The sequence below is a fragment of the Aquarana catesbeiana genome, linkage group LG05 (assembly GCF_042186555.1).
Source record: "Aquarana catesbeiana isolate 2022-GZ linkage group LG05, ASM4218655v1, whole genome shotgun sequence".
Taxonomy (NCBI): domain Eukaryota; kingdom Metazoa; phylum Chordata; class Amphibia; order Anura; family Ranidae; genus Aquarana; species Aquarana catesbeiana.
The window spans coordinates 561,346,402-561,359,407 of NC_133328.1; the positions used below are offsets into that span (position 1 = coordinate 561,346,402).

The 13,006-nt window shown below is 44.6% G+C and overlaps 1 protein-coding gene across 1 annotated transcript in view; it reads right to left on the reverse strand.

Annotated features, from left to right (window-relative positions):
* LOC141145336 (cytochrome P450 2D20-like) overlaps window positions 1-7,946 on the reverse strand; it is a 36,398-nt gene extending 28,452 nt beyond the window's left edge. The window contains exon 1 of the mRNA XM_073631923.1: window positions 7,561-7,946. Within this exon, the coding sequence (XP_073488024.1) occupies window positions 7,561-7,752 (192 nt within the window). The 5' untranslated portion in view covers window positions 7,753-7,946. The remainder of the gene's footprint in view (window positions 1-7,560) is intronic.
* Window positions 7,947-13,006: the final 5,060 nt, after the last annotated feature.

Here is a 13,006-nt window from a genome sequence, read left to right on the forward strand (position 1 = left end):
TTTTCTGCTAAACAAATAAAAAAATGACCAAAAATTTTGAAAAATAAATGTTTTTTTTTTGTTTCTGTTACAAAACTTTGTAAATAAGTAAGTTTTCTCCTTCAGTGATGAGCACTGATGGGGCTGCACTGATGGGCACTGATAAGGCGGCACTGATGGGCACCGATGAGGTTGCACCAATGAGGTGGCACTGATGAGGTGGCACTGATGGGGCACTGATAGGCGGCACTGATGGGCACTGATAGGTAGCACTGATATGCAGCACTGATGGGTACACATAGGTGGAACTGATGGGCACTGAAAGGCGGCACAGATGGGCACTGATAGGCGGCACAGATGGGCACTGATAGGTGGCACAGATGGGCATGGATAGGCACTGATAGGTGGCACTGATGTACACTAATTAATGGTACGGATGGATGCCAATCAGTGCCAAACAATAATGCCTGCTAATCAGTGATGCCCATTGTGGGCACTGATTGGCATCCATTGTGGGCACTGATTGACATCCCTGATGGTCTAGGGTGGCATACCTGGTGGTCCTAGTGACGACCCCAGTGGTCCAGTGTTGGACACTGGCAAAAAAATCCCATAGTGGACAGTCCCTATTTATAGTGGTATTTGAAACAAAGCCAAAAAAGTAATATATTGCAGCTTACTGATCCTTAACCACTTCAATACGGGGCATTTTCACCCTCTTCCTGCCCAAGCCAATTTTCAGTTTTCAGCGCTGTCGCAATTTGAATGACAATTGCGCGGTCATGCAACACTGTACCCAGATTAAATATTTATCATTTTTTTTCCCCACAAATAGAGTTTTATTTTGGTGGTATTTGATCATATCTGCGGTTTTTATTTTTTGCGCTATAAATAAAAGAAGAGCGACAAGTTTGAAAAAAAAACACAATATTTTTTACTTTTTGCTATAATAAATATCCCATTTTTTTAAAAAAAAAAGCTAATTTTTTTCTCAGTTTAGGTCGATATGTATTCTTCTACATATTTTTGGTAAAAAAAAAAAATCACAATAAGCGTATATTTATTGGTTTGCGCAAAAGTTATAGTGCCTACAAAATAGGGGATAGTTTTATGGCATTTGTATTTTATTTATTTTTTTACTAGTAATAGCGGCGATCTGCGATTTTTATCATGACTGCGACATTGCGGTAGACATATCGAACACTTTTGACACCATTTTGGGACCATTCACATTTATACAGCGATCAGTGCTATACAAATACATTGATTACTGTATAAATGTCACTGGCAGGAAGGAGTTAACACTAGGGGGTGATCAAAGGGTTAATTGTGTTACCTAGGGAGTGATTCTAACTGTAGGGGGAGGGGACTCACAAGGGGAGGAGACCGATCGGTGTTCCTCTGTACTGGGAACACATGATCTGTCTCCTCTCACCTGACAGGACGTGGATCTGTGTGTTCACACACACAGATCCACGTCCCTGCTCTGTTAACGGGCAATCGCGGGTGCCCAGCAGACATCGCAGCCACGGGGCACGCGCATCAGCTCCTGAGTGACGCAGCGGCGCGCACGCGCCCCCCAGATGGCCAGGAAGCCCAGGATGTCATATGACGCCCGCCCAGGATGGGAGATCCCTCCTGCAGACGTCATATGATACTGGGCGGGATGGGAAGTGGTTAAAGTGATTGCAAACCTTTATATATACTCTGTGAAGTGACTTGGCTCAGGTGGTACATAGAGGTGAAACAAATCCTAAATTAGTTGTACTTGTCTATCTGCAGCCCTTTCTTCTCTACAGCCATTCAAAATGCTGAATTTTAAAGCTTTTCTGAGAGTTCAGAAAGAGGGGGTGGAGAGTTGAAGTTACACTTTGCAGAGCACAGTGAAGAGAGCTCTTACAGCTGATTGGAGGGAAGGGACACACCCCCGTCATACAGCACCCTGGAACAGAGCTGAGACTGTCAATCTGCGGGACCTCCCTCCCCTGTCACCTTGTTCCTCTTGGTGTCAGGAAAACTTGTCAGAAATGATTCATTCTCATAGCAGAGGAATGAAGCAGCAGGCAAAAGTGACACTTAGTGCTCCTAATTGAGACAAGTACACACTATAGAGGGATATGCTTGGTTTATATTTCATGTCTGTGGTTTAAAACCACTTTAACATGCTGTGGCTGCATTAGTTTTCTTTTTGAGATGTTTTTCCTGTTATTTTTACCTGGTGATCCGGCCACTAACACATGACACCTATGGACAGCAGTGTTAACAGTCTGGGGAGAGGACAGTGTTAGATGTACTAGAAAATTTAGATTCACTAACAGATTAAAGCTGAACTCCAGCTCACACTCTTTAGGCAGTTACAGTAAGGGCCCTTTCTCGCAGGCTTGCTGACCAGGTCCACCTGTCTGTTTTTCAAGTGGACTTGATCGGAAGCTCTGTCTGAGTCTATGGGCAGGCTGATGTAAATGGACTTGTGTCCGTTTACACCATTCTACCTCCAAGTCCGTCCAAGTCTGGTAGAAAAAAAAATGAAAAGGACTGCGTCTGTTCTGTTTTTCCAGACCTAAACATGATGGAGTGGAGGTAGCCTGATGTACAATGGATACGTCAATTTACATCTGAATGCCCATAGAGACATCAATGGTCTGTCTGTGTCCACTGTGTAAATGCACCTCCAATGCAATACTCCCAACGCACATGTTCATGCACAAACGGCTGTATTTTAAATTGGGTGCTGAAGTGACCATTGGCTGGAATCGAATGCAATCATGAAAAGGAAAAAGGAAAAGCGACGTTGTCACATGCCTGATGAAAGGGTCCTGCGTGGCTCCGAAACGTTGCTTTTACTTTTTGATACTATGTGATTAAAGTTTTGGACCCATTTTTTGGAGATCCTGGTGTGCTGGTGACATTTCCTTTTTTACTGTGTAAATGCAGGCACAAGCTGAAATGGCACAGATGTAAAAAAAAAAACTGACATTCAAGTGTTTGTAAAGGTTCAGATTTTTTTTTTTAAATAACAAACATGTCATACCTACCTGCTCTGTGCAATGGTTTTGCGCAGAGCAGCCCCAATACTCCTCTTCCCCGCCGACGCTCCTCCCCCCTGCTGAGTGCCCCCAAAACAAGCAGCTTGCTCTAGGGGCACTCATGCGTGCTCGCTCCTTAGTCTATGAGACACACAGAGCATGGCTGGGCCCCGCCTTCCGATCCCTCCATACTGGCTGTGATTGACAGAAGCCGGAGCCAATGACCAATAGGAGGGAGAGACCCAGAATATTAACTGGATCGGGATTAATTTCAGGTCAAATATAGGGGGGGCTGAGGGGGGCATTGCAGCCTTTAGAACCACTTTCAGCTCTGATTCAGCAGGGAATTTGCTCATGGTTTGCTTGTTGAACAGAGCATCAGGCGCCAGTGGCGTTGGGAGGGGGGGCTGACGGGGGCTGGAGCCCCAAGTGTGCCCCCAAAAAGCCCCGGGTCTCAAAATCCCTAAATGCATTATTAGCCCCAAGCTGCGGCAACAGGGAACGGTCTCCCACGAGCGGCCGAGTGATGTACAAAAAAGTCCCACCTCCGGGACCCGGCTCCTATGACGGACGTCACACTCGTCCAATGCCGAGATCGAGGGACATGTGACATCCATCATAGGCGCTGCCAGTTCCAGGAGGAGGCGGGAATGACACTGGGAGATCCCCTGTCTGAGTGGTGGTGAATGCCGGGGCTCAGGATGAGTGTATTCACACACTACAGGTAAGGCTGAGCACTGACCAGCAACAATCTGTGTATGTCAGATAGGTGAGTGTATGTGTCAGATAGGTGAGTGTATGTGTCAGGTAGGTCAGTGTATGTGTCAGATAGGTGAGTGTATGTGTCAGGTAGGTCAGTGTATGTGTCAGATAGGTCAGTGTATGTGTCAGATAGGTCAGTGTATGTGTCAGGTAGGTCAGTGTATGTGTCAGATAGGTCAGTGTATGTGTCAAATAGGCCAGTATATGTGTCAGGTAGGTCAGTGTATGTGTCAGGTAGGTCAGTGTATGTGTCAGGTAGGTCAGTGTATGTGTCAGATAGGTCAGTGTATGTGTCAGATAGGCCAGTGTATGTGTCAGGTAGGTCAGTGTATGTGTCAGATAGGTCAGTGTATGTGTCGGGTAGGTCAGTGTATGTGTCAGGTAGGTCAGTGTATGTGTCAGGTAGGTCAGTGTATGTGTCAGGTAGGTCAGTGTATGTGTCAGATAGGTCAGTGTATGTGTCAGATAGGCCAGTGTATGCGTCAGGTAGGCCAGTGTATGTGTCAGGTAGGTCAGTGTATGTGTCAGGTAGGTCAGTGTATGTGTCAGGTAGGTCAGTGTATGTGTCAGGTAGGCCAGTGTATGTGTCAGATAGGCCAGTGTATGTGTCAGGTAGGTCAGTGTATGTGTCAGATAGGTCAGTGTATGTGTCAGATAGGTCAGTGTATGTGTCAGGTAGGTCAGTGTATGTGTCAGATAGGTCAGTGTATGTGTCAGATAGGTCAGCGTATGTGTCAGGTAGGTCAGTGTATGTGTCAGGTAGGTCAGCGTATGTGTCAGATAGGTCAGTGTATGTGTCAAATAGGTCAGTGTATGTGTCAGATAGGTCAGTGTATGTCAGGTAGGACAGTGTATGTCAGATAGGTCAGTGTATGTGTCAGGTAGGTCAGTGTATGTCAGATAGGTCAGTGTATGTGTCAGATAGGTCAGTGTATGTGTCAGGTAGGTCAGTGTATGTGTCAGGTAGGTCAGTGTATGTGTCAGATAGGTCAGTGTATGTGTCAGGTAGGCCAGTGTATGTGTCAGGTAGGTCAGTGTATGTGTCAGATAGGCCAGTGTATGTGTCAGGTAGGTCAGTGTATGTGTCAGATAGGCCAGTGTATGTGTCAGATAGGCCAGTGTATGTGTCAGGTAGGTCAGTGTATGTGTCAGGTAGGTCAGTGTATGTGTCAGGTAGGTCAGTGTATGTGTCAGATAGGGCAGTGTATGTGTCAGGTAAGTCAGTGTATGTGTCAGGTAAGTCAGTGTATGTGTCAGGTAGGTCAGTGTATGTGTCAGGTAGGTCAGTGTATGTGTCAGGTAGGTCAGTGTATGTCAGATAGGTCAGTGTATGTTTCAGGTAGGTCAGTGTATGTCAGATAGGTCAGTGTATGTGTCAGATAGGTCAGTGTTTGTGTCAGGTAGGTCAGTGTATGTGTCAGGTAGGTCAGTGTATGTGTCAGGTAGGTCAGTGTATGTGTCAGATAGGTCAATGTATGTGTCAGGTATGTCAGTGTATGTCAGATAGGTCAGTGTATGTGTCAGTAGGTCAGTGTTTGTGTCAGGTAGGTCAGTGTATGTGTCAGTTAGGTCAGTGTATGTGTCAGGTAGGTCAGTGTATGTCAGGTAGGTCAGTGTATGTGTCAGGTAGGTCAGTGTATGTCAGGTAGGTCAGTGTATGTGTCAGATAGGTCAGTGTATGTGTCAGATAGGTCAGTGTATGTGTCAGGTAGGTCAGTGTATGTCAGATAGGTCAGTGTATGTTTCAGGTAGGTCAGTGTATGTCAGATAGGTCAGTGTATGTGTCAGATAGGTCAGTGTTTGTGTCAGGTAGGTCAGTGTATGTGTCAGGTAGGTCAGTGTATGTGTCAGGTAGGTCAGTGTATGTGTCAGATAGGTCAATGTATGTGTCAGGTATGTCAGTGTATGTCAGATAGGTCAGTGTATGTGTCAGTAGGTCAGTGTTTGTGTCAGGTAGGTCAGTGTATGTGTCAGTTAGGTCAGTGTATGTGTCAGGTAGGTCAGTGTATGTCAGGTAGGTCAGTGTATGTGTCAGGTAGGTCAGTGTATGTGTCAGGTAGGTCAGTGTATGTGTCAGATAGGTCAGTGTATGTGTCAGATAGGTCAGTGTATGTGTCAGATAGGTCAGTGTATGTGTCAGTTAGGTCAGTGTATGTGTCAGGTAGGTCAGTGTATGTCAGGTAGGTCAGTGTATGTGTCAGGTAGGTCAGTGTATGTCAGGTAGGTCAGTGTATGTGTCAGATAGGTCAGTGTATGTGTCAGATAGGTCAGTGTATGTGTCAGGTAGGTCAGTGTATGTCAGATAGGTCAGTGTATGTTTCAGGTAGGTCAGTGTATGTCAGATAGGTCAGTGTATGTGTCAGATAGGTCAGTGTTTGTGTCAGGTAGGTCAGTGTATGTGTCAGGTAGGTCAGTGTATGTGTCAGGTAGGTCAGTGTATGTGTCAGATAGGTCAATGTATGTGTCAGGTATGTCAGTGTATGTCAGATAGGTCAGTGTATGTGTCAGTAGGTCAGTGTTTGTGTCAGGTAGGTCAGTGTATGTGTCAGTTAGGTCAGTGTATGTGTCAGGTAGGTCAGTGTATGTCAGGTAGGTCAGTGTATGTGTCAGGTAGGTCAGTGTATGTGTCAGGTAGGTCAGTGTATGTGTCAGATAGGTCAGTGTATGTGTCAGATAGGTCAGTGTATGTGTCAGGTAGGTCAGTGTATGTCAGATAGGTCAGTGTATGTTTCAGGTAGGTCAGTGTATGTCAGATAGGTCAGTGTATGTGTCAGATAGGTCAGTGTTTGTGTCAGGTAGGTCAGTGTATGTGTCAGGTAGGTCAGTGTATGTGTCAGGTAGGTCAGTGTATGTGTCAGATAGGTCAATGTATGTGTCAGGTATGTCAGTGTATGTCAGATAGGTCAGTGTATGTGTCAGTAGGTCAGTGTTTGTGTCAGGTAGGTCAGTGTATGTGTCAGTTAGGTCAGTGTATGTGTCAGGTAGGTCAGTGTATGTCAGGTAGGTCAGTGTATGTGTCAGGTAGGTCAGTGTATGTCAGGTAGGTCAATGTTAAGCAAGTGAGCCTATCACCTATCCCAAACCCGCCCCCCGACCACCCCACCTCACTCCCACCCCCCGCTATAGCTCCGGGCTGAAGCCCCTGGTCTTTTTCCCACCTAGCACCTTTTTTTTTTTTTGGAGGGGGATGATTTTTACATAACTAAATGAAAGCTGACCATTGTCAGTAGTAAATGGTTTATCTGAACCTTAACTGCCACTTTTGCAAGACAGCTTGGTCTATTCAAAAAAATAACAGACTTAAGCTAAGAGGCTAAGCTTGCATTGGTAGAGGACAAGGGTGTTTACATGCCACAGTCACAATGCTTCACTTTGCATCAAAAATGATCTAAAGTCACAATCGCCACCGCCTGTCAATTGCCTCTGAAAAGCGTTCTGAATGTGGATCATTCTTTAGAGGAGGAGTGCGTTTAGACGCACATCTAAATATAGCCTTACTGGTAGGATTACTAGGTGAAAATAAAGAACAGAAAGCCTAAAAAAGGATTCATATAGGCACCACATCTAAGAATTGATAAGCTGCAAATATTTGTTATAAATAAATGTTTGTTTTGGGGTTTTAGTACCGCTCTAACCCCTCCCACTCCCAGCTAGCTTCAGTTTGGTAGCAAGCAATAGGAAGATTATAAGGTCTGCAATATAAACCTGACAGAGGTTCTCCCTTTTCTCTAATGTTTATTGTGTTAATAATATTATAGCCTTTTTTTTTTTTTTTTTTTTTTTTTTTTTTTACCTTTGATAAACTTTCCGGAAAGTTGTTGAAATCCACTTGGAAAATATTTCCAATCAGAGGCAGTGGGAAGGGTCCTGGAGGGTAGTTGGCTCTTCTTCTGTTCTTTATCCAAACAGCCACCAGAACAAGGACAGTGATTGTAAGTCCTAGAAGTGTTGTGGTCCACACAGACGGCGCACCCAGAAGCTGCATACTTAAACGTGATCTCTCTCCAGCTAGTCTTTACCTTCTAAATACAAAGATGACAATTCTTTAAAATATAAGGCAGACAGTGACTGCATCTGACCTAACCTGTGCTTCTAAAATCCCAGCGATGAATGCCAATTCATGTTGAAATTCTCTGACTTATACAAACATTTTATCAGCAAGCCAGGGAAAAAAAGTTCCCTCCTTTGTTGGCTGTATTTCAGACCTTTCCCTGTTAACCAACAGTTGTACTGTTACAATATACACTCTGGAAACAATACAGACTTTTTAGCTACTTTGTGAGTGACCTGATGATAAAAAATCTTGATGAGTGAATTATTATTATTATTATTATTATTTCAGGTACTTATATAGCGCCGTCAATTTACGCAGCGCTTTACATATACATTGTACATTCACATCAGTCCCTACCCTCAAGGAGCTTACAATCTAAGGAATTATCATCTTTTTATTCTACAGGGCCTCTGCTTTCAGAAAATATATAATGTTCTGGGGGTTTAACCACTTAAAAAGACCAGGCCTTTTTTTTTTTACAAGTAAAAATCTGTATTTTATTTAGGGCTGTTACTGATTAAAATTTTCGTGTTCGATGAATCGATTTTTTTTTAAAAACGATTAATCGACTAATTTCGATTAATTATAACGCACATACAGAGTCAACTACTTTTAGCTGATTTAGCACCGTTGTTATGGCAACGGCCAAAGCCGGACATAGCGGGGCATGGCTAGGACGTCACACATCATAAACGTCATTACCGCCCTTTCCCCTGGTTCTCCTCTCTCCCCCCTCCCCCCTTGGTTTTCCTCTTCCCCCTCCCCCTTCTTCTCCTTCTCCCCCCCCTTTTCCCTTCCTTTCTTTCCTCCCTCCCCATCCCCCTCCCCCTTTTTCCTTCCCCTGCCTTGTCTGCCCACTCCTTTTCTTCCCTTCCTTCCTCCTTCCCTCCCTTTTCTTCGCCCCCCCCCCGATTATGTTAATTGACATTCATCCTTTTTTGCTTAACCAGCTTACTCATTAGGCCCCCCACCTGGTTTATATTTGTTTATGCTTTCTATTTATTTAGAGAGTTCCGCACAATCCCCCTTGTCCGCCGGGGGGGGGAATTTATTTGGGCGGCCTGGTGCCACACATGATCACCTAGTTATAGGGTAAGCTAATTCTATATATTATAATTTGGTTATTCTCCCTTTTGTACATGCTGTATTATGATTATTGTATCTATTATGTTTGTGTTTTATTATATTATCTGTTTCATAGATTGGTCCTCCTGAGGAAGTGGTAACCTCGCGAAACTAGTCGAGACCGGGAACTCACCTGTTGAGCCTTGACCTTCCTCTCCCCGAAATAGGACAGCATACCTTCTGGGGGTGTAATTTATACCCCCGGTGTACTATATGCTAAATACCGTGAATTAAAACGGAACTAGGGCTCTAAGCCCAAAGTAGATTGCTTTTCTATATTTCCTGCTCTCTTTCTTTCTTCTTCTGATCGCTCCCCCCCCTGCTCTCTATGCTTTGTTACCCTTATAAACCTCTAACCGCACTTCCTCGCCCCCCCCCTCCACTCCCTGCCCCCCCTCCCTCAAAATGGCACTGGATAATATCAAAGTGATGTCACTAAATGCCAGGGGACTAAACACGCCTGAGAAAAGATGTACTGACATCGCTTTCATCCAGGAGATGCACTTCAAAAATAACAGACTAAATTACCTACAGAATAGATTCTATCCTCTGACATACCATTCCACCAACCCGACATCCAAGTCTAAAGGGGTGATATTGATATCTAGCAAAGTTCCCTGGTAAGTCCAGGATACTTTGATAGACCCCATGGGACGATACATCTTCCTTAAAGGACTTCTGGGAGATACACAAGTCACATTAGCAACTATATATGCCCCCAACTAGAATCAGGCCTCATTTCTAGATAATACCCTGAGCAAACTCCAGGACTTCGCACAGGGACAATTCATCCTCGGGGGAGACTTTAATGCCCCCCTGATCCCATCCATAGACGCCTCAACGGGTACATCGTCTATTCCCCCGAGCCATCTCAAACGCATAACCAGAATATTCCATAGAGCTCAGTTAATAGATGCTTGGCGGTTACACTAAGGAGAATGTGACTACACGTTTTACTCCCCACACATAAAATCTACACAAGAATAGACCACTTCCTGATCCCCCATACCCAACTGCATGCTGTACGAGACACATCAATAGGCAACATCACGTGGTCAGACCAAGCACCCATATTTCTGACATACATATTGACCGGTACTACATCACCCAAACTTCGTTTCTGGTGACTGAATGAAAGTCTCCTACAGATTCCGGAAGTACTAGAAGAAGTAACTAGAGAGCTAAGATTATACTTTTAAACAAACGACCGACCTGACTGTGACCTGGGGATTTTATGGGAAGCCCATAAACCAGTCATCAGGGGAATCCTTATCAAGCATGGGGCCCCCATTAAAAGAGAAAGGCAGAAACAACTTTCCCAACTGCTACAAGAACTGAGAACTTTAGAATCCAGACACAAACACTCTGGTCAACTGGTCATTTATGTTTTCCGTCCTCAGACATATTGGCCTGGGAGAGGTAATGCTAAGCCGGATAGCTGGAATCTACTCCAACCCAACCGCTCAGGTAAAGGCGAACAGAGTACTATCGGAACCTTTCCCAATCAAAAACAGAACTAGACAGGGCTGCCCACTATCTCCCCTCTTATTCGCCATCTTCCTAGAACCTTTCCTCTCCGGTCAGACTAAATCCGGACATACAGGTGTTAAAATTCGGTAAAGCACAACACAAGGTCTCGGCTTATGCCGACGACCTGCTCTTATCACTAATGAATCCATCAGTATCATTGCCAAACCTTCTTAAACAATTTGAAATCTACGGCACTTTATCTAACTTAAAGATAAACTTCACAAAGTCGGAAGCAATGGGAATAGCGGTGTCACCACAAACCCTCTCACTGGTGAAATCGGACTTCCGCTTCAAATGGAAAACAACTTCACTGCATTATTTAGGCACAAACATCCCAGCTAACCTTTCCCAAACATATGATCTCAATTTCCCCCCTGTGCTAACAAAAACAAAAGTCTAATGCCCTGTACACACGAGCGGACTTTTCAACCGGGCTGGTCCGACGGACCGAATCCGGCGGACAATCCGACCGTGTGTGGGCTTCATCGGACCTTCAGCGGACTGTTTCTGTCGAAAATCTGACGGACTTTAGATTTGGAACATGTTTCAAATCTTTACATCGGAAATCTGCCGGACCCAGTTCCTATTCCGGTTCCTATACCCAGTTCAAAGTCTGTATGCTAGTCCGACAGATGAAAACCGACGCTAGGGCAGCTATTGGCTACTGGCTATGAACTTCCTTATTTTAGTCCGGTCGTACGTCATCACGTACGAATCCGTCGGACTTTGGTGTGATCCTGTGTAGGCAAGTCCATTCGTTCGAAAGTCCATCGGAAGTCCGTCAAAAGTCCGTCGAAAGTCCGTCGGAAAGACTGTCGGACCTTTGTTGCCGAAAAGTTCGCCCGTGTGTACAGGGCATTACTAGATGAATGGCACACAAACCTGCATTCTTGGTTTGGCCGAGCAATTTACTCAAAATGTAAAAAAAAAAAAAAAAAAATACCGAATTCATACTTCAGACAGGTACAGACACTATTTCCATGCTTTATCTGGGCCAACAAAAAAACACGTATCCCTCGCACCCTTACCAAACTGACCTTACCAAAACATTATGGGGGCCTAGCATTACCGGATGTCAGGAGATATTACCAAGCAGTGCATTTCGGCAGAGTCATTGATTGGCATCGCCACAGTGAACTGAAACTATGGGCACAAACAGAACAAAATCAATCTCCCATCCCCTTGAAGAGTGCTGGGACTCCCTACCAGCTAACTTAAAAACACATCCTTTGATAGGGAATACTTTGAAACAATTTTCGCAGGCCACAGTACAAATACTACAGACAACCAAGACAGAAAGACCCCAGATCTCTCATTAACCTTTAAAAGCAAAAAAAAAAAATGTAATTTTGCCTTAAAAAACAAAACAAACAAAAAAAACCTGTCTGCCTGAGAACAGAAAGGGACATGAGATGTTGTTACAGTCCTCCAAGGGCATAGAGTCAAGTGGGGGTCATCTTGCCCTTACTCGGCTTCCTGCCTAGCCATCGGACGCACCGGATCGCTTCCGGGATTACCGACAGCTCCAGTAAGCTTGAAAACAACCGGAGGCACCATTCCTGCCACCTATAAAAGTGATCCCGTGGCGAATCCGCCGCTGGGATCACTTTTATCTGTAAGCTGACCACCTGAAGAAAAAAAAAGTACAGGGGTTATGGCAGCTACCCAGATAGCAAGCAATTGTGCTGCAAGATTGAAAATGACTTACTAAGCTATTGCTAGACTTGCCAGGCTTCACAAGTTTGTTGCATAATTGCAGCAAGTCTGCATTGCATAACTCCAGATCAACTTTCTTTGCAAACTTTCTGCAAGTCTGCTGCAAGTTTTGGTTTAGTTATGTGGTGTAATAGTTATCCTACCACAGGGGTCACTGTGGCTGAATTGTCATGCTGTGGACTTGCAGAGCTCTTGCTGTAGACTCACCACTGCAACTTTGCTCTTGCTAGAGACTTGCCATGCAAATTTGCTACACATTGGAAAAGTGTCAACTAGAACTTGTGCTTCAACTTGCCAGTGAAAATCTGCAGCAAGTTAACAGACTTACAATTCAACACTGCCATACATTTGTGGCAAGTTATCCTTGCTATCTGGGTAGCTGCTGCCATAACCCTGGTACCTAACTGTAAAGTCATGACGTACATTTACAGTTACGCAGTCGGAAAGTGTTTTAAAGAGTTATGCCCTGTACACACGGTTGGACTTTCTGACGGAAAATGTGCGATCGGAGCTTGTTGTCGGAAATTCCGACCGTGTGTGGGCTCCATCGGACTTTTTTCATCGCAATTTCCGACACAGTTTGAGAGCTGGCTCAAAAATTTTCCGACAACAAAATCCGTTCGCGTAAATTGCGATTGCGTGTAGACAATTCCGATGCACAAAGTGCCACGCATGCTCAGAATCAAGTAGAAGAGCAGCACTGGCTATTGAACTTCATTTTTCTCGGCTCGTCATACGTGTTGTACGTCACCGCGTTCTTGACGTTTGGAATTTCCGACCAACTTTGTGTGACCGTGTGTATGCAAGACAAGTT